This window comes from Rissa tridactyla, chromosome 5 (genome assembly GCF_028500815.1).
Source record: "Rissa tridactyla isolate bRisTri1 chromosome 5, bRisTri1.patW.cur.20221130, whole genome shotgun sequence".
Lineage (NCBI taxonomy): Eukaryota > Metazoa > Chordata > Aves > Charadriiformes > Laridae > Rissa > Rissa tridactyla.
This window is the reverse complement of record NC_071470.1, coordinates 35,219,319-35,243,869: the sequence shown is the minus strand read 5'-3', so window position 1 is coordinate 35,243,869 and position 24,551 is coordinate 35,219,319. Positions and strand designations below refer to the sequence as shown.

Genomic DNA, 24,551 nt, shown 5'->3' with positions numbered 1-24,551 from the left:
GTCAGTTAATATTCCCTAGAAACAAGCCTTTTTTTAAGAGCCTAACTAGTAAGCCTAAGACTAAAATGTAGAATATTATGTGCTAAATATATAAATGATACAATGTAAAGTACATTACTGGTAATTGCTAAAATGTGAGAAGAATTTCAAGATGCACACACATATAATATGGACCATTTTAACCAACATACAACCTTCCATGTTATTGGTAACAACACAATATGAAGAAGGATGATGATTAAGGACAGTTCTATTCCTCAGTTTCTCCATTGAGATTACTTTGTGCGTGCATTCCTTCTTCTAAATTCTGACCCAAAATACAAATAAAATACATTTGTTTGCCTCGTCTGTTCAGTTTGTTGGTTCAACAGATAAAGCTCGACTTGCAAAGACTCTGTAGCTATCTAGCCATATTCTTCACAGCAACAGAATTAAAGGGTGTTCAGTAGAGGGTTTTAAGTTTTTTGTATACAAGTTTTTACAAGCGACAAACACTAACTTTAGTAAAAGTTTGCTTTCCCAAAACAAAGAATGGATTAAACTGTTGACCCTTTAAAAACAGGCTTAAAATTCAGGGGGGAAAAATAAAAAATAAATGGAAGGCGCTACCATCTATTCCACTTACTTTCCTGAATGAAGGCATTTAGCCACTACTCAAGACAGATTGCTGCTAGAGGGAAAACATTTACTAGCCACAACAAACATGCTTTGAGATGAATTCAAATCATTCCAGAAGAGTGACTGATTTACAGGGAGACTGATGAGTGAGGTACCTGATAACAACTTGCTGAACAGTGACGTGACTAGTTCTGGAAGCAGAGCAAATGCTAGTACAATAAAGAAAAAACTGGATGCAAACATTTCCTTTCAAAGGAGAAAATGCTCTGGAAGAAAGGGTAACCCTTCATGGACCAGAAGCATGTAATCCATGTAGAATTACAATGCAAAAAGCTCTAGCTTATTAGGTAAACTTTCCAGGAGCTGCTAACTAAAAAGCAACACACAAAGTTCCAGCATTTCAGATTTCAACATGCTTCATATTTGATGCCAAATTTGAACTTAATTTTTCAAATGTTTAGGAGCTTCTGCTCTCAGAGTGAACTCTGCAGGCAGACAAATCTAGGTCCCATCCAAGTTCATAAGCAATGACAAAACTAACTTAAAAAACGACCAGAATAAACTTTACGTATAGGTATAAACCTGTCTCAACCCTGGAAAAAAGAAATTTACCCTGAAATTTGCCATAAGCAGATAATACAACAAGCTATTTCAAAATCAAAGCTTGTTAAGTAGGAAGTTTGTTGATTCTACATGTAACAACAGCTGTCATTTGGATGCGTCACATAAAATTGGTACCAGCATTAGCATGTTTCCCAATCTCAAATAAGACAATAAAATAATGAGTTACATTTATCTGAGCCTGAGCATATAGAGCTAGGAAGACCATAAGCAGTGTTCCAGAGGTGTCAATCTGTCTATAAAATAAATTAGGAAAAATGCTAGAATGAGGATTTATATGTGTCAGAAATAAAACTCAAATCTCGTGAACCAAGGCAAGGGCTGTGCTTCTTTAAATTCTAACAAGCATTTTATTTAGGAAGCAGTAGTATTTTGCCCAGAATGTGCCGAGAATCAATTCATTACATCAATTACGCTTAATTACTTCTATTGGTTTAAGCTTAAGTATATTATGGGGAAGAAATGGGGGAAGGGCAGTTTCAATAGGTTATGGGACTCGGATGCCAACGAAGACTTTGCTGGTAGGTTTCAAGCATATTTTCCAGCAGGACAGGGAAATTGCATTAAGTACCTACTGAAGATTTCCTTCAAATATCACCATCCAGGGTAACATTAAGTTCCACCTGGATTTAAACATTACACATATTCATCTGACACACAGGCCAAGACTTCAGGGTACGTTTTAAAGTAGTTCCCTTAAGATGTTACAATCAGGGAAAACTAATAAAATTCATACTACTTGCATTAAAAAAAGCGAAACAAAGTTCATATTTAAGGAGACAATCCTAACTGATGCTCTGAACTTCATAAAAATATGTCCTTAGTCACAAGCAGAACTGGGGGCTCATGCGGTTCCCACTGTTTTGATATAAACACCATAGACGCTAAGCAAAATTGAAAATCCAGAGGAACAAGCACACTGAATACAGCAAGTTCAGCTCACTTTTGAGCACCTCACTGAAACAACCTTTCTGACACTCAACAGGCACAGAGCAGATTATTGGTATCCTTTCTACTATTTTACAAAACCACACACGTGAAATTTAAAAAATGCTTTTATTTCCAGCTATTCTTCTTCAAATAAAAATACTAAATAAACTTAAAACAGCACTGGAAAAACTATGGACAGGAGAACTGAAACAGCTATTTGGGCATTAGACTCAAGCCTAAACTTTATTAGGCTTGCAAGTGTTGCTTTCTTTGGTTTCTAAGAAATACTGTCACCGATTTCCATTGAATATTCACACCTTCTATATATGATCTAGGGCTGCTCTACCTCAGAGTATTTAAATGAAAGAGGTCTAGACAAACCTGAAAGCTTACTCGTACAAAGTCCACTTCTAAAGTAGAACACGAAAGTTTCAAACTTAGGACAAGATTACATAGATTTCTTTCAGGCTTCAAGCCAGTAATAAGGATAGAATTTTACTCTAGTTAATTGGTTTAGATACAGCAGCAAGGATTAGAGACAGATGCGTCCTTAAGCTTTGGATAACAGTGATGCTTGGATTAAAGCTATTAGTACAAACTTTGAGCTCTCCATGATGGTCAGTCAGAGATATAAGCAAAAATACAACAGTTGCACAGACATTCTGCCCAATAACACAGCATTATGTACTTTGTCTCTTCATCGCACTACTATTAAATTACGCTTTAACAGATTACTGTTACTAACAAAGTTTAAATGCAATTCCCAAAGGATGAATGAGCATTCTGTAATGCTGCTAATGTCTTTGTCCAGATGAAAAGACTCATTTACTAGAATCTTCCTTAGTAAAATTATAAGGTCCACCTCAAACCAAATGTTCAGGCCCTATCAACGTAAGTATGTTCTGATATGAAACTATCACATAAGAACGCCCAAAAAAGTACAAGACTCCTTGTACACAGAACTACTTTATACAGAAGAACACAGAGAAAAGCATGGCCTGAAAGTATACATACAGCACCACTTACTACAAAAACAGAGTTTTAGTATAATTTTAAAGAATTGTTAATATCTACCTACAAAAGTATATTGAGATCCCAGTTATTCTTGAACCTAGAATTCATACAAGACTGTCCCGTATGCAAAACTTCAAAGATAAGCTGCCCTACCTTATTATTTGTTATGGCATAGACACAGATACTATGAGAAGTTGAATCTACTCTTCTCACATTAAGAACATCGTATGTTATAAAATTGAGCCCTAAGAACTGACAACACACCTAAAATACGTACAAAGTGTCTTTCTTAAAAATTTCTCTCAGTTTTTAAGCTGCCTTCTAGAACAGAATGCCACTTTTGCGTTATTCGCTACTGACAATTAAATAGAAATGCAACATATATAAAAAACCCACTATTTCTTATTGAGTCTGATATTGAAGCAAACATCTTGCTAAACTGACACAACACACACTATTACTAAGTCTAGTAATATTTATAAAGCATGTTCTCTCAGAAATTAAGAGATTTGAGCTGCTCAAGGAGGAGTACTCTGTACACAAGTTCTGAAAGCAAGTACTGTACACCCTACTGTCCTGCTTCTGCCCCAAGCCTATGCTTCTGTAGTTGACAGGAAGATTTAATTAAAATTAATTGTAGTATAAATCCAAATTTTGTAGAGTACACATGACAGAAGATATGCGACCATACAATGAAACCGCAATGTAAATACCTTATCAATGGCTTTTCCAACTCGGGATACACTGCTGTGAATGTCTTTATGATCGGATGCCAGTTTTTGAACTGTGTCTTTTATTCTTTTACAACATTGTGTCATAACAAGTGAAATTGTCCCCGACAAGTCTCCATCTTGATCTAGACAAAAGAAAGGAAAATTACTAACTTTGTTACAAATCATATCTCTTAATATGCAACAACATATAATGACAACAAATGGTATTAAAAGAAAGAAATGCAATTAGAGAGTATGTGTAAAGAAAGATCAATTTAAATGAAGGAAGATGTACAGGACACGGCTCATCCGTGGAATTAGGAATCCAGTTGGCTGCACAATAACATTGAACAAGTGCAACAGTATAAAAAATTAAAGTTCTCATGTGTCTCAGCCACAGTAGATTAATAAACACATCTCAGAGATGCCCCAATCCAGAAATCTCACAGGATATCATAGGAAGCTACTGAACAGGATCAGTTTTCTTTTAGACTGTTTCCTGAAGATATGTCAGAACATCATGTTTAACTTCAACAAGGCGCAAGCAAAACTTGGATTTATTAGGGCCCAATTTACACTTGCCCTGCAAGCTAGTCACCTATATCAGATTCTGTTTGCATTTGAGCAGTGGGAAACCTTTGCTTCCTGACTTGTGGAAACGGCTCCAAATAGTTCAGCCAACCAGTCTCCAGTTCTCCTCAATGGATGAGAAACAGCCCATAAAGGACCTGACTGTGAACATCAGATCCACTCTTTCTTGTTGTACAAAGAAACTAAAAACAGTGACATTTTTAAAATTATGTCCAACCAGCAGGTGCAATGCTGTGTGACCCATTCTGTGGACAAAATAATAAATATGAAAGTTTTACAAGCCCCTGACCACATCACTGCACTTAACAGTTTACACTCTTCATGTCTCAACTCCACTCAGTAGCTTTAGTCAGAAAATATTTAAATTTTTTGTGCTTTACTCCAGTACTTTCTTCCAGATTTTGATTTCAAAATACAAGGAGAAGCTCTTTTTTTTTTTTTTTCAGTCTTACCTCTGAAGGTCTCTCCTTCCTCAAAGTTCATTCCACATGAAGAATTTTCCCTTTAGGGACACAGACTTAGCAGCCTTCAATGGCACAGGAAAGCTAATTTAAGTGGGAGAGCAGCCCAGAAATGCTTCCCTAACACTCCGGATCCAAACCCTTCATGTGAAAAAATAAAATCCCCAAAATATCTCTTCAGAAGAAAGATTTAAAAAGGAACCACGTCATAAAGTTTGTTCCTTTCTCATTTTGTATTATTTTAAAATGCCTTTGGTTTCAGCAGCACATTAGAGTCCAGTTTCTGGTATTTCATGGAGAGCAAAATGCAGGCGCATCGAACTGCTGCTGCAGGACCGGCAACATGAGAACAGGAACAAAGCGTAACTCTTACAACGTCCCCTTAGCAATATGCCTCAGAGAGCGCACAGAAAATCCAGAAAAAAAAGCTGTAATCATAGGGGGTAGGTAATAATTTACCAGCCACTTATTCTAGATACCTTCCTTTATGCACCCGAACTCTCTCCAACCTTCTGTTGTTATACACTAAAACTACCTCATTTCTAGAAAAGTAAATAGCTCCTGTTCAGCCCCAACTGAGGAAGCTTTAATAGCATTTTTGCAACAGACATAGGCTTTTAAGAAAATAAAAAAAAGCTTTAACTTTTTTTCCTCCCTCCAGTCCCATGAAACTAACGATCACCTCCCAGGCAAACAGCTAATAGGGCTCAGTATTTTTTCTAGTGAATGAGCGAGGAGTACTAGGATTCAAATAGTCTCTGCAGCGCATGTTCACGAACTTGACTCTATGCATCCTGAACTAAAAAAAAAAAAATTCACTCAACTATTACATAAAGTTCGCCTTCTAAAATTATTTCAAGAATAATCATTATTTTTCCGCTACTATTTAATTTTTATGATCTACATTTAAAAATCCCATGAAGGATCTTAAATAACTGTCTCATGACTTTTGCCAAGACAAAATGATCAGTCAGAGATTACGCAACAAGCAAAATGGAAATACTCATTCCCCAATAAATGGAAAGGTTAAAATACACTCCCTTAATAGCCATTTTTTGCAAGAAAAGCCATTAAGCTAAAATCCGAACAACTTACATGCGTAACAGCTTTTACCCCAAGCAAGTAAGTGAATTACTGGCCCCTAACACTCACTGTAGCAGAAACCAACTACAGTAACAATGAAAATGTCTACGCAGGAAAAGACAGAGCCATAAGAGAAAAGATTTCCCCTCTGTACCCATTTCTTTCAGCTTTAATTAAACTATGAGCTACTTCTAATAAATCAGCAGAAGAAAGCCTGCAGACAGTCCTCCCAGTAATTCAGTGTTCACAGAACACTACAGACTGACAGCTTCTTTCTGTATTGTGTACATACAGGACAATTTAAAAACATAAAATACATTAGCAAGCAGACACTAGGCACAGAGTAGAGTCCAAAGCCAAGTTTACTCAGCCAGACACATTTATACCATCCAAGAATATGCAATCCTGCCTTGGCTATTCCAGGAAGCGAGATATATTAGGGGAAGAGAGAAGAAAAACAAACTTCATCTTCCTATTCACAGGCCTTAGCATAGGGTTGCTCTGTACGTAGGCTGTAATATGAAAACAGAAGTTTTAAGAGACTGTATGAGTAGGGAAAAAGAAAACCAGTTTAGAGGTTGAAGCAGCTTCTAACAGTTTCTTTTTCTCCACCCACTTCCTTTTTATATCCACTGCCTATTTAAAGCCTTTTCATATATCTTTGCTCTCCAATCTTGTCCTACAGCATTACTTTCTTCTTCAGCAGCGAGGGTCTTCCCCTTTTTCCTTCAAAATTATATACACAAGCACATGTCTGCAGTTCATATGCCTGAATTGCAGAGCTCCACATTAAGATTTCTGGCTGCTTCTACTTCCATCATTTTTCAAAAATATTCAGCATACAGTATCTAAAAGCTGCAAATACCTGTTCTTATTAGAAAGTTATAAATACCATGTTAAAGAAAAAAAATAAGAGTTTCGCCACCTATAAAGCCAGCTTACACTCGGATCCCAAAACTGAACAGAGTCCCCAGATGTTTGAGAGTGCACCAAGTACTTACTAAAAGAAAGGTGAATTTGGGATGCACTCTGCTGGGACAGCATCACCACTTATTTGGTAAGTGCTGAAAACACGTCTAGAGGGTTTCACAGGACAGTCTCAAAAACTCTTAATCCAAGTCTGGACAGAAAACCTAACAAGGACCCTGAAGGAACCACACACTAGAACCTTTTAATATTATCATGGAGTAAAAGCTCTGGACCTGCAACAGGATTCTCAGAGACTAATCTTTACAGCCCCACAGAGTCCTACGAAAATCAATACAGGCATAAGGGTCATGCCACACAGCTTTCCATGCAAGGTCAGCATCTCAGTTCGTGAAGATACATATTTTATCAACTGTCTTTAATGCACAAGCCCAAGCTGTTTCGAAGAGCACAAAATACATTTATTGAAACACAGTTCAAAACAATGCCAAAAAAGACCAAACATTATTTCATCCCAAATGTATGCTTCAGAACCAGAGTTCCATGTTTGCTCTCTATGGAAATTGCTGTGTACACACAGCAGCTCTAATACACTTGTGTTTATGTTCCTGGAATTATACGCACTTGTAAGCGAGCTTTGCACCTGTATTTGTACAAGGCTGCAACAAACACATTTTTCTCTGAACCAAGCAAAACCAGATTCTGCAAAACAGTGAAACAGCACACTTAGTTTGTTTTCAAGTTTGGGCTCAGGAGCCTGCGAGTTCACATTTTTAATCCTTCAGCCATCACTCGCTTCCTGCATGGCCTTGGGTAAATCACTTCAGCTGTCTCACCATCCCCTCCCACTCCATCAATAAACACTGCATTACCTCCATCTCAGGGATTTCGTAAGGTTTAAGTGTCTCATGTTTATAGAACGCTTTGGCCATCTAGCCCGCCTGCGCAAGGGCGCAACATCAGCTGTAAAACACAAACAAGACTTGGGAAGCCGTGTTTACTTCCTGCTCAAGAGTGGCTTTGCCCAAACACTTCCAAACCTAGCCACATCAAAAGAAAACAACTTAGTGACTTAGGAGAGGGGAAAAAAGGAAAAGAAGTAAGAGGGGGGGGAAAAAAAAGAGAACAGGGCAGCTCTGCTGCTTATTTCCCCGGGGGTGGACTAACCCCATTGCAACCCCGCACAAAGGTGCGGGAGGTATGGACACACCGACCAGGAACCAACGCTCCTCTTCAGCAGCGCACCCAAGGCAGGCAAGGCCAAGGAGGGCCCATACCTGTTCCTACCTTTAACTTTTCCCTGCCGCAAACGCACACAAAGCTCCGACTCCAGGGGCTGGGGGGGTGAGGGGAGGGGGGTAGATCTCCAGCTCAGACCTCCCCCAGCAGACCTTCCCCGGGGCCAGCCGTAAGCGGGTCGGGAAACCCCCAGGAGCGGGGAGCTCTGCTCAGCCCCGAGGCTGGAGGAGGGGGGAGTTCTCCCTGGAGGCGTCCCACAGCCCACGAAGGCCCAAAGTTTTGGGCCTTTTAACCCCGGAGGAAGGAGCCGGGCCCCGTCTCCCCGGGGAAAGGGTAGTGGGTGGAGGACGTGGGGTAGGGGGAAAAAGGGCAGGGGGGGAGGAGGGTGTCTCCACGTACTCTCTGTCTGGAGGATCTCCCGGCGCAGCCCGCCCGCGTACTGGATGAGCTCTTCCAGGCTGCGCTCGCAGAGCTGCCCGTAGCCCGAGAACTTCTGCAGCACCTTCTCCAGCTCCCGCTCCACCGTCACGCACTGGTCCATAGCGGCCGGCGCCGGGCCGCGCTCCTCCGCCGCCACCGCCGCCGCCGCCGCCACCGGGCCCCCCTCTCCACCCGGGCCCCCCTCGCCGCCCGCCCCACCCTCACCGCCCTCCGCCAGCACCGTCCCGCCGGCGCGGCCCAGCCCGGCACGGCCCGGAGCGCCGCTCGGTCCCAACTTCCCCGTCTCCTCAGGCTGCCGCACTTGTGCGCAGGCAGCACGGTGGACAGGCGGGGACCTCAGCGGCGCTGAGTACTGGCAGCGCCACGGACACCTTGGCCGAGGACCTGCACGCAGGCCACGAGGGGAGGGGCAGCGATTATTGCTCAGGCAGCGCGGCGGGTAGCCCTCGCCTGCCGGCGGGACGAGGCCGGGGTCGGGGGGATCGGGGTTACTTCTGCCGGTGCCTCGCCGTCCGAGGGTGGCCTCCGAGGTTCCGGGCGGTGCTGGGCTTTAGGCTTTTCGGTTAGGGGGCCCGTGGGGCGGGGGGTGGGGAGATCAGCCTGGGGAGAGGGGGATCCTTGAGGTGTTACGGCTCAGGCAGGAAGGTAGGCAACTAAAGGAGGGGGTCCTGAGGGGGGGGCGCTGTTGCCATGGCGACGCGGAGGCCGGTGAGGGCGCCCGGGGAGGCAGCGGGGCTGGGCCTGGCGGCTCCCGCTGGCTCCCGCGGCCGCGCAGGAGGCCTCGGAGGGTCGGACGGCTCTTCTCGCTCTCAGGGCCGGGCTGCGCGACCCCTTGGGCCGGCGTCTGTCGGCGCGTAGCAGCTGGGAGGCGGCAGGCCGAAGCCTGCGCTAGGGCCGAGGTGGGTGGGTGTAGTGTCAGTGCTGAGGTAAACCCCCGGGCGGCGGGGAAGCGCGGCGAGGGGGCTCAGCGCAGTAGTGTGGCACCAGGGGCAGAAGGGGGTTCGCTTCCAGTCAGGCTGTGGGGAACGCATCTCACAGCCGCCCCATACATCTCACAAGTACATACCGGCTTTTAACAGTCAGAGCTGCATTAAGAAGCCTGGCGTGCCGGAAACAGAACATTTAGTCTGTCATTAGGTTGTCGCCATGGTCAGTAAACTTCCTCTTGAGTTTTATGTTGACTTACAGACTGAAGTCATGCATCTCACTGTAAAGTGTCTTGTAAAAACGTGCTTGAAATAAATGCCTCAGATTGAATGCCACTTGCTTAACACACTCATTCCAGCTTCAGTATTTGGAAGCAGTAGCACAAGCCAGATATGACTCTGTTTTCTGTAGCGCAGTACAACTAAAGCTCCTAAGAGACTTGGGCAAAGTTGACTGCAGAACCAGCATTTGGTCTGAGTCTGGGACAATGTTGCTTCATCTGTGCCCACGCTGCTGGAACAGGACAAGCAAGTAAAGAAATCTGTATTCTCAGAAGAATATGTGACTTGTGTAGATGCTTACAGATCACTGTCATTCTCTCAGATTTAGGCTCCGATTTCTGCTTTTATTTGTATTCTTGCTCTTTACGTAATCATAGATGATATTTAAAGACACTCAAATATCTTCTTATTTCTTATGTCATTACCACACTGGTTTAATTTGTTATTTACCACTGTGATCTCCTTTATCATCTCTTAGCACATTCAAGCAAGGTCTCCTGATTTATTTTTTTTTTTTTGTCATTAAACAGAGTCTATCTTCTCCAAGGCGCAATAAATAGTTTTTTCACTGTTACAAAAAAAAAAACCAAAAATGCAAAAGCAATTGCCTAGGAAAATAGTGTCTTATATTTCAAGCTTTAATTAATGTATTCTGCTCCTGTAAGTTGCTTTGGCCTCGACTGATGTACATTTCTGTGCTGTTGACCACTGCATGTTCGTAGGCAAGGAAAATTGCCACAGGAGAGGAAGGGGTGACTATCAGATAGAACTGGTAAAACTCTAGACTGCATAAAGCCCTGAGCAACCTGCTCTGGTGTCGCAGCTGACCCTGCGCTGAGGAGGAGGTTGGACTTCAGAATCTCCTGAGCTCCTGTCCAACCTGAATTACTGTCTGAATCACTACTGGATCACGTCAGGATTGCCTCACCCAAATAGCCAGTGCTTTAGCTGAGGTGTCAAATACTGGCTGTTGTATTGCAGAGTAACACCTACATATTAAATCTACTTCTGTTTGGCCACTTGTAGATAGTAGGAAACATCCGATTTAGAAAATCCTCTACATACAACAAAATAATGTCTGGGATGCTGTCATCTTGCTTCGAGACTCTCGTACAGTCTTGTTGGTTTATTTAATAAATATCAGGTAATGACAAGTAGTCACAGTTTCATACCACACATAAAAATGTGTCGAGATGCACCTATATTGCTTTAAAAGTACATCAAGAGACTCTTTGTTAGTGAACTCCAAGCAACTGTATTTACAGAGTTGGCTGACTCTTAGGAAAACTGGGTTTCAGATAGTTTAAATAGTAGTTTGCTGAAATTTATCTTGATGTATGGCAATATTAAAACTGTCCGCGGGTATGATAATAAGGGATTGAATTAAGATTTTTCAATCCTCTTTTTTACAGCCTTCAGAATGGCAAAACTTTTCTTAATGTTCCCCGTAGAAGTCTGGAAAGTGGATTATTGTCCTTATTCCCAGGCTGCACAGTCAGCAACTGCTCCTAGGAGAGGATGAGGGAGGAGAGGGAATCCTTGCCATTTATCAACGGGCAGCGGCGACTGCAGATTTGGCTGTCTGACAAGAAAAGATGGCTGTCCCGGTTCTCAAGATTTGGTCCTGTTCTCTTATAAATCATAGTAAAATATTTTTTGCTGCCAAAATTGTGTAAAAGCAGATCCCTGCTTGAGGTTTTTGTTTAAAGGTGGAATTTGTGATCTTCATTCTCTTCACATTTGTAATATTTGCTCTATGAGCACAGGACTGACTGTCTGATGACTGTTTAATGTTGTTAATTAGGTAGAGGTCTTTAAAAATGTCGACGTGTGTCATCTTTGTCTTCAGCCCAAATATATTTTAATTGACGGTTAAGATATGTAAATTTTCCACATAATTAAAACTCCCTGAAAAATTCTTTGAATTTGAAAAATTCTTTTTTGAGAAAAATTCTTTTGCCTTCATCAAAGGCACTCTGAGTTGCAACTGGAAACCAGCAAATGATGTCTGTATCTAAAAAATATAACGTTTTCTGCTAGGGGCAGCTTAGTAAGTCAGGGATGTAAAGGTAGGGAGGAAAGAGAGGACCAGAGGGCCCGGGGGAGGAACCGAATTGCTTTAGGTCAACTCATGACCTGCAGTTCTTGGTCGTACCCATCCCTTCTCTTCACGTGCAGCTCCGCCCCTGTCCCGTCTCGTTCCCTGGGTGCCTCTGCGTTGGAAGCTGCTTTGCTTTTAGTTGTTGTGGGGTTTTTCGAGTAGTGGTTTGAAACATTGTTTTTTTCTTGAAACAACTCCAGGGTTTTGAGTTTTGGCAGATGATTAGCTTTGTCTCTGCAGGGAACTCGTCATCAGTTACCACTGGGGAATGCTAGGAATTGATTTAACTCAGCCCATGAGCATTAGGAAATGACATATTGGTGACAGCCTCCCCAGCAGTTGGTGTTGCAAATAGTTTAGCTGTGAGCGTAGAAGCGTAATTGTTGCTAGGTGCTTTCCTGCCGGAGGAGGCGAGGGCATCCCCAAATGAGTTACAGGGGAGAAACATGGGGATCGGGTGGAGCGGGGTCTGTGGCGCCCATTAAAAACAAACCAACCAACAAAAAAGAACCCCAAGGATATGTTTTCTAACTAAAGGTAAATATACGAGGTTCCTCTTCAAACACCTAACTCCCATCTCTTCCTCTCACCCATCGCTTCACATACACTCCAGCTGCTCACTTGAAATAAAAGGTAAAGATGTCAGGCAACTTCTTGTACGTGTGACAAACGAAATGGGCCTTCACCAACCTTTTGAAAAAGAACTGTGATCCTGGGGTGTGTTTTCGGGGCTCGGGGGAAACCTGCCGCTGGCCCTCGTGACAGGTGACATTAAGTGTGTGTTTTATTGAGAGCCCCTTGGCTCTGCCAGCTGCAGTAACAAAGCCACTCTCGTTTTTGGCCAAGGGGAAAGGATTCATCTTATTGATGATACTTTGCCACTTCTCATTAGGGAGATGGGCCCTAGCTCTGTTGGAGGGGGAGTTTTCCGAACTGGAAAGCCGAGGAGAGAGCAGCAGCTCCTGGTCTCCCGCAGGCCCCTTCGCCGCACTGTGGCCCTGGTACGTTCTGTCCCAGCTGGGCATCCCACCCGAGGCTCGCTGCAAACCCAGCTGAGCTGCTGGGATCCCTTCGTATTTAATCCAGCTGCATCAGCACAGCTGGGTTTTGCAGGCCACCTCTCATCTTTACCACATAAAAATTCTGAAAGATAAAGGTTTATACGGCTCCCAGTGTGAGGCACGACGTTTACCAGCCCGTAAGGGCTTCGTTGGTGAGCAGCTACTTCTGCAATCCCTCTGCTTGTCCCTTTTCAAGAAATGAAACGAGCCCATTGCCGAAGAAAAGTGTCATGATTGTTCCTCTTGAAGGGGCCGTGGCAGCTGCGTGACAAAACGTGCTTGGACCTGGGTTGTGGGTTTTTTTCCCTTTTTAAATCATATCAGCATGCTGAGAACCCTGTAAATGTGTTTTAAAGGCTGTGAGGAGCACAGCCATTTAAATACTTTCTACAGGTCAATCTTAATGTGTCTTTTTGAAATTCGATAGTACAGAATTCCTTCAGCGTGTACACTCTGGGGGGTTGTGAAGTGTTTTTAAAATTAAGCTGTGCTATTTTTGCGCACATCTGTATGAGTTGGCAATTTTCATGCAAATTATGGATTCTTAAAATAACTAAACATACAGAAGACATGTTGAAGTTTCCTTCAGAGGAGAGCCTTCGTCTCAAAGACGAAGCTTGGGGGTTTAGTATGTTTTTTGCAGCAGATTACAATCGCGTCTTTACAGCCTAATGCTTCTTGTATAGCCTGGGGTGATTAGTTGTGGATCCGCTGAAATGAGGATCCCCGATGGATCCCCAAACGCTTCCCATGGGAAGAACAGCCCCAATTTCACCCTTTGTCAGAAGTCTCGGTGCCGCTGGCTGGTTGGTTGCCTTTTACCCTCAGTTTAGCACGACGAGCTCCAGGTGCTCAAGTGCCAACCCAAAACTGCAGAGTCCCGGGGATTTCACTTTATTGTTGGCGTTAGCGGGAGGGAAGGGCTGGGAGCAGCGCTGGTGGCTGGGAATGGGGAGCGGAGGGATCATCCCTACACCCAGCGCAGCGCGTCCATGGAGCCTGTCAGTGCTGCCCAAACACCGCCACTGCGTTCCCCATGGGTAAACATTTTTCTTCTCAGGAAAAGACGTTGATCGGGGGTTCGGTTCGCCCTGGTAACTCATACCCGAGGTATAAATGTATATATATATATATATATATTTTTAGATATATAAATTTTATTTTTTTTCCCCGGCAAGTGCAGGGTCCAAAGTTGATCCCGGGGGCAGGGACCCCCCCCCGGGGCAGGGACCAGGGACCCCCTCCCCAGCCCGGTGATGCGGGGTCGGGACGAGGTGCTGAATCACCGCCGGCTGGGGGGGTTGTTGGGGGGGGGGGAGGAGGCGGTGCCGGTCGGCGGGGCAGCGCCGGGCCCCCCCTCCGTTCTTCCTCCCCGTCTCCGTTCTCCCGGCCCCGCCCGCCCACGTCACTTGTTATGTCTCCGCCGGCGGCCGCCGCGGCTCCGCCGGGGCGGGGACAGCGGCGGGAGGGAGGAGGCGGGGGGGCCGCGGCCCCGCGGCGCTGACAGTCCCCCCCCCCCCCCCGGTTCCCTTCCCTTCCCGCTGGCCGCCCCGCCCCGCGGCAGCCCGGCCTCCGGCGCGGCTCTCCCCGGCCCCTCGGCGGGCAGCCCCCGGCGGGAAGATGTGGGTGAAGCTGTGCTGTTTGCTGCTCTACTTCCTGGCGCTCTTCGTCCTGGCCAGGGTGTTCGAGGCCGTGGCGTGGTACGAGAGCGGCTTCCTCGCCACGCAGCTGGTGGACCCGGTGGCCCTGAGCTTCAGGAAGCTGCGGACCATCCTGGAGTGCCGGGGGCTGGGGCACTCGGGGCTGCCCGAGAAGAAGGATGTGCGGGAGCTGGTGGAGAAGTCAGGTACGCCGAGCATCCCCGGCGACCCTCCCGGTGGGGAGGGAGGTCGGTCCCCCGCCACCCCCGCGCGGGGAGGTGGATCCCCGGTGACCCCTGCGTGGGCTCCCGCCGCCCTTGGGATGGAGACCCGGGGCGCCGCTTCCCACGCTGGCGGGCCAGCGCCTTCGCGGGGTGAATTTGGGGAGCGAGCCGGTGTCCCCCGCCAAGGACCCAGACGCCGGAGCGGTTAAATGGAGGAAGGCAGGGGGGAAGCTCGGGGATGGTGACGTGAAAAACCTCCGCGGCGTTTTCAGCCCGAAGAGGCTGCGCGGAGGGAAGGCCTCGGTTAGACGGGTCACCCAGAAATGGCTCTTCCCGGTGGGTTCCGCCGGGCTGCTGCGGGCCCCCGGGGTCAGGGTGGCGAGGCGGCGGCCGCACGGGCGAGGGCGAACGTCGTCGGCCGCCAAAAAGGAGGAGGAAGGAATCCAAATACATGAGCAGTGGGTTAGTGTGTACAGCTGCGGCCAGCTTTTCCCGTGTATTCCTCTCCCTACCCATTTGCTGGTTTTCTTACAGTTACTGCGATCTGGATGGGCGCAGAGGGAAGCAGTGATTTAATAACTGAGGGAAGCAGTGATTTTGTAGCTGAGGAGCAGGAGGGATCAGTACCGAGGGGCACGGTGGTTTTATACGGGAGGAGCCAGAAGTAGATCCTACATACCAAAAACAGCTTGGAAAAAGGGAGGGAGGCGTTTCAGAAGTAGGGAAGACCAGGTGAAAGGGGTAGAATATTTTTTTTTTGGCGGGGGGGAGCGATGAACAGCGAAGAGCAGTGGAGATGTAAGGAATGGTGGAAGTGTGTTGACAGTAAGGATGGTGGCCTGGGGCGGTTGGAGGGAGCTGGCCCCAGGGACTGGGAGATGGGGCTGATGTAATAGCTGTGGTGCTCGCCAAGCAGGAAAATATGAGTGGCTGCATGTAAATCGGTGATCAAAGGGCTGCTGAGAGAGAAATCCCAGCCATCGGGATGGGCAGTGTGGGCTTCAAATGCCTGGACAGAAAAAGAGGAGGATTTGGATGAATATAGTGAGTGTCATAACCTTAAAAATGCTAACTCTTTTAAATAATTGATATTAATGCTGGGCATTTAAATCTAATTTGCTTTTATTGTTCATTGTTTATTTATGTTGTTTATTCGCTTTGCTGCTCCAACAGTAAAAAGCATTAGGCGATTTCAGTTTTGTTTCCAATCACTTTCACTCCTTGGCTGTCAGGTACTTTCATGATGTCATGATGTTTGGGTTGCAAATGCTGCAGGGAAGTGTTTTAACTCCAAACAAACTGTATTAACCAACTTCTTCAAATGTCATAGAAACACTTCTTATACCAGAAGGTGTTTTTCCTGGGTTTTTTTGTCCTTTTTTTTCCCGCCCCCCCTGAATTCTTTGAATACTTTTGGGAAGGGTTTCAGCTGTTAAGCTTTTTTTATTTTATATTTTAAAGGAAACAGCCTTTTTGGACAAGACTTAATTTCTTCAAGCTTAATAAATTAGTTACTAGAATGCTAGTTGTCGTTACTAGCGTTTGTAATGATTGTGAAACAACACCTGAGAAGGAAATGAGGTTACAAAGGAAACATTATCAGATGATTTTACTGTGAGCTCCTTACGTCACTAGGATTGGAGTTCACGGGAAGTTTTTCCAACTTTGCCAACAGAAGCCAACAGCTAATTTATTCTGCCTGAGATTTTTACTTGCAATGGGACAGTCAATGTGGCTTTTTGTTACAAAATTATTGATTGAAATTCTGTAAGTCTGTTTGAATTATCAGTGTTAAAAAGCTGGTTGCTGCAAAATTACCCTCCTGTGAAAATGAAAGCAAAGGCACATGAATTAAAATTGCTCTTAGCCACAGAATATTGTTATTTTCAGAGAGTGAGGCTTAGAAGATATTCATTTATTCTTTTGTGCGCTCGGTTGCGTGCGTGGTACATCTGTGTAACCAGGAGCATAGCGTTCCTCTCTTCTGTGGCCTGACAGCTGAAGTCAAATTGTTCATAGTCGTGTCACTATAGATAAAATTATAATAACTTTTTAGATTAGCTACCTTCGTACTGAAAAGGTTCTCTGAGCAACCATGTAAAATTTAGTTAGTGAAACTGTTACTAGAATTTATGAAGCGATCTTTCTCAGTTGCTGCTGTAATTGAATTTCTCCAATTGTCTCTTTTTCAGGCGACCTTATGGAAGGAGAGCTTTATTCTGCTCTCAAGGAGGAAGAGGCCTCTGAATCGGTTTCCAGTACAAACTTTAGTGGTGAAATGCACTTCTATGAGCTTGTAGAAGACACAAAAGATGGGATCTGGCTGGTACAGGTATAGAAATTTGATCATATATTTTTATGTATTTATCACATCCAAAATGCGTTTCAAAGGAGGAGTTTGTGAGAGTAGTTAACTAGTAGTAAAAGTGTGTGACAGAGATGTTTACAAAAATAAACTACATCAGGGAGATCATAAGGAATAAATCTGTTCCAACAAAAAAAAAAAAAAAGAAGAAATTCTGGAAGTGAGAGTTCCTATACAGACAGGAGTAAAAAAACCCACCTGTTATTCTGTGGATTGTTTTTTGAAAACCAGGTACTTTAGAACCAGAAAATAAGCAAAGCAGCACACACTTAAGTACACAAACTATGCAGGTACTTGACCCTGGTATGGTAAGACCTCGTGTAATATGTGAAGTAGGTGCATTAAGTGCGGATGCTCCCAGCTGGCACAGGAGAGGTGCCTCTGGCGTTGCTTTTCCTTTTGGTTGTGTTACATGCTCAGACCCAACCAGTTTAAGTTTCTGTTGATCTGAGGGGCTTAGAGCACTTTTAAAAGCTCTATTGCCTCTTCACAAAGGCAAGAGCTCAGTGTGCAACTTCCCAGCGTGCTACTCAGGCTGCTTCTACAACATATTCCAGTAGCTTAAAGTTAACCTTCCCCCTAAACTTTGGGGGTCCACCGATTTTAGAGCGTGCTTCCCCAGGGCTGCATGAGAATAAGAGAAAGTTTAGGAAAGGAAAGACTTTTCCAAATAGGATTCGAAATAATTTATCATCACTCTTGAGAACATAAATAATCTAGACCAAAATGTAAAAATGCTTTTCTGCATGAACTTCTTTATTGAGAAGAGGTTTGGTTTTTTTTAGGCATAAGTTCTCTGCTAACAGCCACATCAGGCGATCAAAATTCTCCACCAGACAATTAATTGTTCAGCTGACAGCTCTGCTGTCTGGTTTGTCTGGTCTCCTCACTTCATGTTTTCTAGTTAAAGAGTTTATCAAGATGTAATGACTTGTTACTAGAACTGCACCGTCACCACATCAGATCTCACCCTAAAACAGACAATGAGAGGACAGATTACGTTTGCCACTGAAATGGCATTTGTGTTTAGGGGAAGATGTATGTGGAGTTTGTTGAATGTAAGTTTCAGGTTCAAATCATACAGAAGGGGATTCTTCAAGCGGAGAGAGAGAGCATTGAAAGGAAGTTTACACATCTCCGAGCTAGTTGACAAATGTGAGCATGAAAACGCTATGAAAAACTTTCCCTCCTCCCCTTGCAGCTCAAAAGAGTAAAATATGGTAGTTCTCTGTTGTCTCTTGCTTGCAGAATTTTAACTGTAATACATTTGCAGCTAGCTTCGTAATAGCAGATCAGATGGGCTGCGTTTTGATATCTCTAGTGTGATTAATGTTGTCATCATTCTGGGAATATTTGCACAGCTTTTCAGTTCATCACAATAGCTGTGGGAAAAAAAATCAGTGGAATTCACTGAATAATTTACTTGCTGAATGCTATTTGTCTGTTTCTCTCTAATAAAAAACACTAGATAAGTCACATTTATTTTTTTCAGTCTTGCCTTTTGAGTTTTCATCACTTTGAGTTTTGATTTGCTCCCTTCCTCATGATAACTCCTGCCTGGATAACTCCTGCGCTGGATTCTTCATCTCCTTTCACAGGTTTTTCCCATGTTCTTTTCTTAGACCTCATCCCTCCAAAGCTGCTTTTTATCATCGCATCCCTCTTCTAATTCTTGATTACTCTCCCTTGCCCATTCTCCTTTACCGTTGGGCATCCTGTGGAAACTTTACAGCTAATTAATCAGCTCAATGCTTAGGCAGGGGAGAGCAGGAGAGTGAGGATGCCTCGTGGATGGGTTTGGTGACCGCAGACAAGGTCGGAGCATTGCCCTGCTCTGTTGTTGCTACTGGCTGTGAAGCAGGAATGATCTCCAGGTTCTCTCAGGATCTTGACTGTGAATCCCTGTTTCACAGTGGCTGCCGGAAAACAGCAGAGGGAGAGGAACGCTTCTGGCTCAGCTGGTACAGCGGCTGTTGGTTGAGTCGGTTTTGAAGGCTTTATGATGACGTATGGGAGGATGGGGACTCTGAAGATGATTTTTATTTTCCAGTGCATGTAAATGAAATTTCTGGGGTGGCACAGACTGATAATGTGATAGCCATCACCGTCTGCAGAGAAATCAAGGGAAAAAGAGGAAACAATTATTATTTCTTCATATGTTTGACACAAATTCAGATGTGAATTTATCATTTAGAACCAGCAAAATGAATTCCTTGAAGAAAGTCAAAGTCCATACACAAGGAAACAGTGTTTTGTGGCTTTGTTTCTTTATTTTCTGGAAATCCACATGCCAAGCATCCAGGTTCAGTGGTAATTTGTTTACCAGTGTAACTGTTCACAGGTGCCCTCTGCTCCTTCGTGGAGCTTCCGTAAAGCCAGAGACAGCAGCATGTTCTCTCTCCTATTAGCTCGTGATCTCATCACCTTTCCCTTTATGCCTTTCTTCTTGCTTGCCAGCTGCTGTTTTGCACTTCTTTGGCTGGCAAGGAGGATGTGTGGTACTTTCTAGAGCTGCTTCTCTTGTTAGTAGAGGAGTAACACATAATGTTCTTTTCCAAACTCTGCTATTGCTCATGCTCTCTGGTTAGTCTCTAGAAGCCTGTCACATCCAACAATATTGTAGTCGTTATGATTTTTTAAAAACATACAGTAAATGATCTATAGATAAAAATCCTCTTTGAATGAAGTTAAAATCTACATTAATGTGTATTTTTATTTTAAAAGTCCCTACTGTAACACGGTGGTAGAGAGAAGTAAAGGGAACTTTCTTCTTGGCATTGAAGCAGGAGGACAAACATTCTGACTGTGTCTGGTAGAAATGCAAAGGACATTATTATGGATATAAAATGTTGCAGTCTATTCTGCATCTCAGCTTCTTGTTCAAGTGGTGTAATCACAGAGCAAGGGATGTGTCTACAGGATTTTGGTGGATTTTTCTTCCTCCTTTTTCCTCCTCCTTTTTCCTCCTCCTTTTTCCTCCTCCTTTTTCCTCCTCCTTTTTCCTCCTCCTTTTTCCTCCTCCTTTTTCCTCCTCCTTTTTCCTCCTCCTTTTTCCTCCTCCTTTTTCCTCCTCCTTTTTCCTCCTCCTTTTTCCTCCTCCTTTTTCCTCCTCCTTTTTCCTCCTCCTTTTTCCTCCTCCTTTTTCCTCCTCCTTTTTCCTCCTCCTTTTTCCTCCTCCTTTTTCCTCCTCCTTTTTCCTCCTCCTTTTTCCTCCTCCTTTTTCCTCCTCCTTTTTCCTCCTCCTTTTTCCTCCTCCCACATAGAATCGTAGAAGCATAGGGTTGGAAGGGACCTCTGGAGATCATCTAGTCCAACCCCCCTGCCAGAGCAGGGTCACCTAGAGCAGGTTGCACAGGAACGCGTCCAGGTGGGTTTTGAATGTCTCCAGAGTTGGAGACTCCACCACCTCCCTGGGCAGCCTGTTCCAGTGCTCTGCCACCCTCAAAGTAAAGAAGTTCCTCCTGTTTAGGTGGAACTTCCTATGCTCAAGTCTGTGCCTGTTACCTCTCATCCTGTCGCTGGGCACCACTGATAAGATTCTGGCCCCATCCTCCTGACAGCCACCCTTTAAGTATTTATAAGTGTTGATAAGGTCCCCCCTCAGCTGTCTTTTTTTCCAGACTGAAGAGACCCAAATCCCTCAGCCTTTCCGTGAGGTGGTTAATTTTTGCGTGCTATGATGGATGTAGTCTTCTGTCTTTGCCTATTTTGATCTAATTTCTCACGGTCTCTTTCTCAGAAAAGAAAAGCAAAAAATCTCCTGACATCTTTAATCCATATGGATGGATTCTGCACCAGTTGTGAGTTCTTAGGAAATAGCAACTGTGCGGAAATTCAGTTTTGTCAGCACAATGCCGAATAATAAACAGAGAGTGAGATGTCTCAGAATTAATAAAAGTACAGACAGTCATGTAGAAACTTATTGACGTTATCTGGAATAAATAGGCTTTTTTCCATGCTTCTAATAAATAACCCACCAGTCCATTTATAATTAATTGTATTTCTAAATGAGAATTGCCCAAATATTTTTACTTCTATTTTATCTATGGGAGGCTATTTTGCAACATAGCTGTATAGAGAGTTCTATGAAAAGCACATAAGAAGCTTAACTAATAGATCAGGGGTTTTGAATCTTTGTATCTTTGTGGATTCCTAAAAATCTTGCAGCAAGTGCATGGACTCTTTACACTAGTTTCAGGCTTCCTTTGCTCGTTTACCCTTTGCAGGCACTGTGGGGAAGTTCCTGGACCTCAAGGGGTCTGGATATCTCAAACTGGAAACTGCCAAACCAGACTTACAGTTCTCACAGACATACTACCTTACCAGTTCATTAAATAAGTTAGAAATCAGTTTTGCCTTTGACAAAATCACAGGTTTTTTTCCCAATTCAAATGTCAATACTCCTTCATGTGGAGACAGACTTGCTGAGGCTGGATGAGGACTGACCGTTCCCCAGAGAACCACCTGTACGTGTGTGTGTGTGCGCAGCGGGAAATGGTGTCTCTTATTTAAAAGGTTTTGTTCTTCTGATGGTGTAAAGCCTGTCACAGTGCCCTAGTGCCCACGCTTGATGAGCGCTCGGTGGTGGTATCTTTGTGGCTAAGCTGTAAAACCAAGTTTTGACTATTTGTGCATATTCAAAACTGTGTGCTCTTGGTATGAGCAGGTGTGCCTGACACCTGGTATCCTGGCTAAATTCCAGCTTAGATAATGCCTGAGCTTCCCTTTACGCTTTCATTTGGATACAGTTTTCTCTTCCTTTCATGGCACATGCTCCTAACCCGTAAAGGCTGAGAGATGCTGCCAATGTGAATATTTTTCCATTGTGAAAAAAATATATAAAAAACACATGTGCTTCGCTTAGCTCGGAGCTTCTGCTGTATTGTGATGATCTCACAATTTTGCCTTTCTGCTTTGATTTCTTTTTTTAGTGTTGCTCCCATCTCTGGCACAATGTATCAAACACAAATGGAATGACTCTTAATCAAACTAGCAAGGAACAAGGGCTGTCAAACGTGCAACGTAGACGCTTCATTGGGATGTTTTTCCCTTTAGTGTTACTGAGGTTACTTTAGGTTCCTGAGGCTGTTAGAAGCAGTAATAACTAGTTATAAGGACTGCTTTTAAAATGCCCTCTTTAAAAAAGCCATCAAGGGTGTTCAGGTTTTGTGGGGAGTGATCCTTGCATATACTGCAGTCTGCAAAGTACTCGGGTTGCTGCAAGTTGCTGGAGTGGAGGCAACTTGCAAAGAGTGTTGTTTTCGATCCAGATGGTATACCTGGTGTTGTGCACAGTACACTGTAGGGATTATTCCCCATTAAAAAAATACTGGTTAATCCTATTTTAGTACCTTTGCTGCCAGGATATGTATAAGCTCTTTCCTCCATCATGCATCAAATGGTTAATACGTTCCTTTCCTCTGTATGCCTTAACTAAAGGAGAAAGCAGAGAAAATAATTGAAGGAGATAGAATTGGTTAAAATATTGAGAGTTGAAATACCATGAAGTGTTGATTGTTCTGCATTTGTCCATCTCTGACTCATTCTCATGCCTTGTGATATTTGAACATTTTTAGTTTTGAGTGAGCTTAAAAACTAAGACTAAATCTTGTTGCAGTGCCCTGTTTCAAAATCGCTACATACCTGTCTGAAAGGGATTGAACAATACCTGGTTTAAATGAACAGAAAATAGAAGAATGCTCAAATAAGGCTACTACGATGTTGTGCTTAAGTACTGCTGGAGTACCGGAGCAGGAATTTGTCTTTGCATATCTCATTGCTACAGCAAACTCTTTAACAGCAGCAGTGTTTCCTTGAGCCACTTCAGTTTTTGTCCCATCTTTTCTGGTATTTCAAGTATGTATGTTTCATAAATCAATTTTAAAAAATGCTTAATGTTAACTGAGAAATTAAGGAGGAGCTGCATCCATGACAGTTATGAAGTAGATATTGCGATATCTAGGCATTTTTGGTTTGGATTAAGCCAGAGAGGCAAAGTGTCTTGCTGACATTGTCCTATTTTTCCAAGTGTTTACATCTTTCTGTCCACGGGATATTTGTTCTTAAAGCCTGCTTCCTTAATGTCACGACTATGACTATTTTAACTTATAGATCAAACCTATTCTATTAATTACATTCTGAATTGGCCTCTTTTGTGACAGTTCTGTCAAATTCAAAGTCAGGAGAGCTCTTCCAGTGCAAAAGCTACCTATGCAAATGCCTGTTGAAATCATCAGGATTTTGATGATATCAGTATTATGCGTCCCCAGGTGGATTCTCACCCTAGTGGCAGAGACTGTAGGTTGTTTGGTTGGACTCGATGATCTCAAAGGTCCTTTCCAACCATGAAGATTCTATGATTCTATTTTAACTTTGTTTTCTGTGGTAGCTGGAAGCTGCTGTTTTAGGTGTTTATGGAAACTAAACAAGAAAACTCAATCAGAAGATGTAGAAATAAAGGAGATCTCCAAACCCCTGTCTTTCCATTTTTACTTTGCACATCTTGGTGGCATAACTTACCTGCAGTATTTCACAGTCGTTGGTTGAGACTCTCAGGACCTTTTGGGATATGGTGTGGTCCTCCTAAATTCACAGATGGAGTACGAGGAAACTTGTGTCTAAGACTTCAGAGGAAGTTTGTGGAAGTTTGCTCAGTGAGGACCTGGCCTTCCCTCTGGCATCTTCTTCCACCGAAGAAGCTAGTAATTCATAGAGAGCAATGGTAATTCAGACCCTGCAGTTGGAGCCAGTCCTCTTGGCCTGGGTTAGGTGTAGGTGAGGGAGCAGATCTATTCTGTGATGTGGAATTGTTAAATGGCAGGGTTACTTTGATCCTATTGGATTTTCTTAGCCCATTAAGATCATTAATGGATTAATTGGGCTATCTTCATTGTCACTCTGACATATGATATGATGCAGATTGTGAAGATAGCTAATAATAATAAGAGCTTCAAGGGTTTGTGTTCCTCTAAATGTGGTGTTTGTTTCCCAGTTGTTCTAGCTGATCTCATAAAAGATAACCTGCTTTGATGAGCTTTGTCTTTATTTCTTTGAAATGAGATAGAGCATATGACTGAAAGGGACCTTCTCAATGAGCGAGTTCAGCTCTCTGCCAGACTGTGGAATATATGTTTATAAAATATCTTGCCGTCTCTCTTAAATCGTAAGTTGTCTGAGTGTAATACTCCTATTGACTGTTCTCTTCTTGGAAACATGTATCTGACTTCTGGCCTAAGTGTATTCATGGCTAATTTGTTCCTATTGCGCCTAAATTGACATCGCCCTTTACTTTCCCCGACTCCTGATGTCTACCCC

The 24,551-nt window shown here is 43.7% G+C and overlaps 2 protein-coding genes across 3 annotated transcripts in view; one reads left to right on the top strand and one right to left on the bottom strand.

The window, feature by feature from the left end:
* RMND5A (required for meiotic nuclear division 5 homolog A) overlaps positions 1-8,803 on the bottom strand; it is a 28,346-nt gene extending 19,543 nt beyond the window's left edge. The window contains exons 1-2 of the mRNA XM_054202207.1: positions 8,597-8,803; positions 3,897-4,039 (exon numbers count right to left, since the gene is read on the bottom strand). Of these exons, the coding sequence (XP_054058182.1) occupies positions 3,897-4,039; positions 8,597-8,738 (285 nt within the window). The 5' untranslated portion in view covers positions 8,739-8,803. The remainder of the gene's footprint in view (positions 1-3,896; positions 4,040-8,596) is intronic.
* A 5,685-nt stretch (positions 8,804-14,488) lies between these two features.
* The window catches only part of LOC128910711 (charged multivesicular body protein 3), a 37,187-nt gene continuing 27,124 nt past the window's right edge, over positions 14,489-24,551 (top strand). Inside the window, exons 1-2 of one of the 2 annotated variants that reach the window (XM_054204292.1) lie at positions 14,489-14,854; positions 17,065-17,204. In XM_054204292.1, coding sequence (XP_054060267.1) covers positions 14,629-14,854; positions 17,065-17,204 — 366 coding nt within the window. In that variant the 5' untranslated portion in view covers positions 14,489-14,628. The remainder of the gene's footprint in view (positions 14,855-17,064; positions 17,205-24,551) is intronic. The other variant, XM_054204295.1, reaches the window with a different exon arrangement.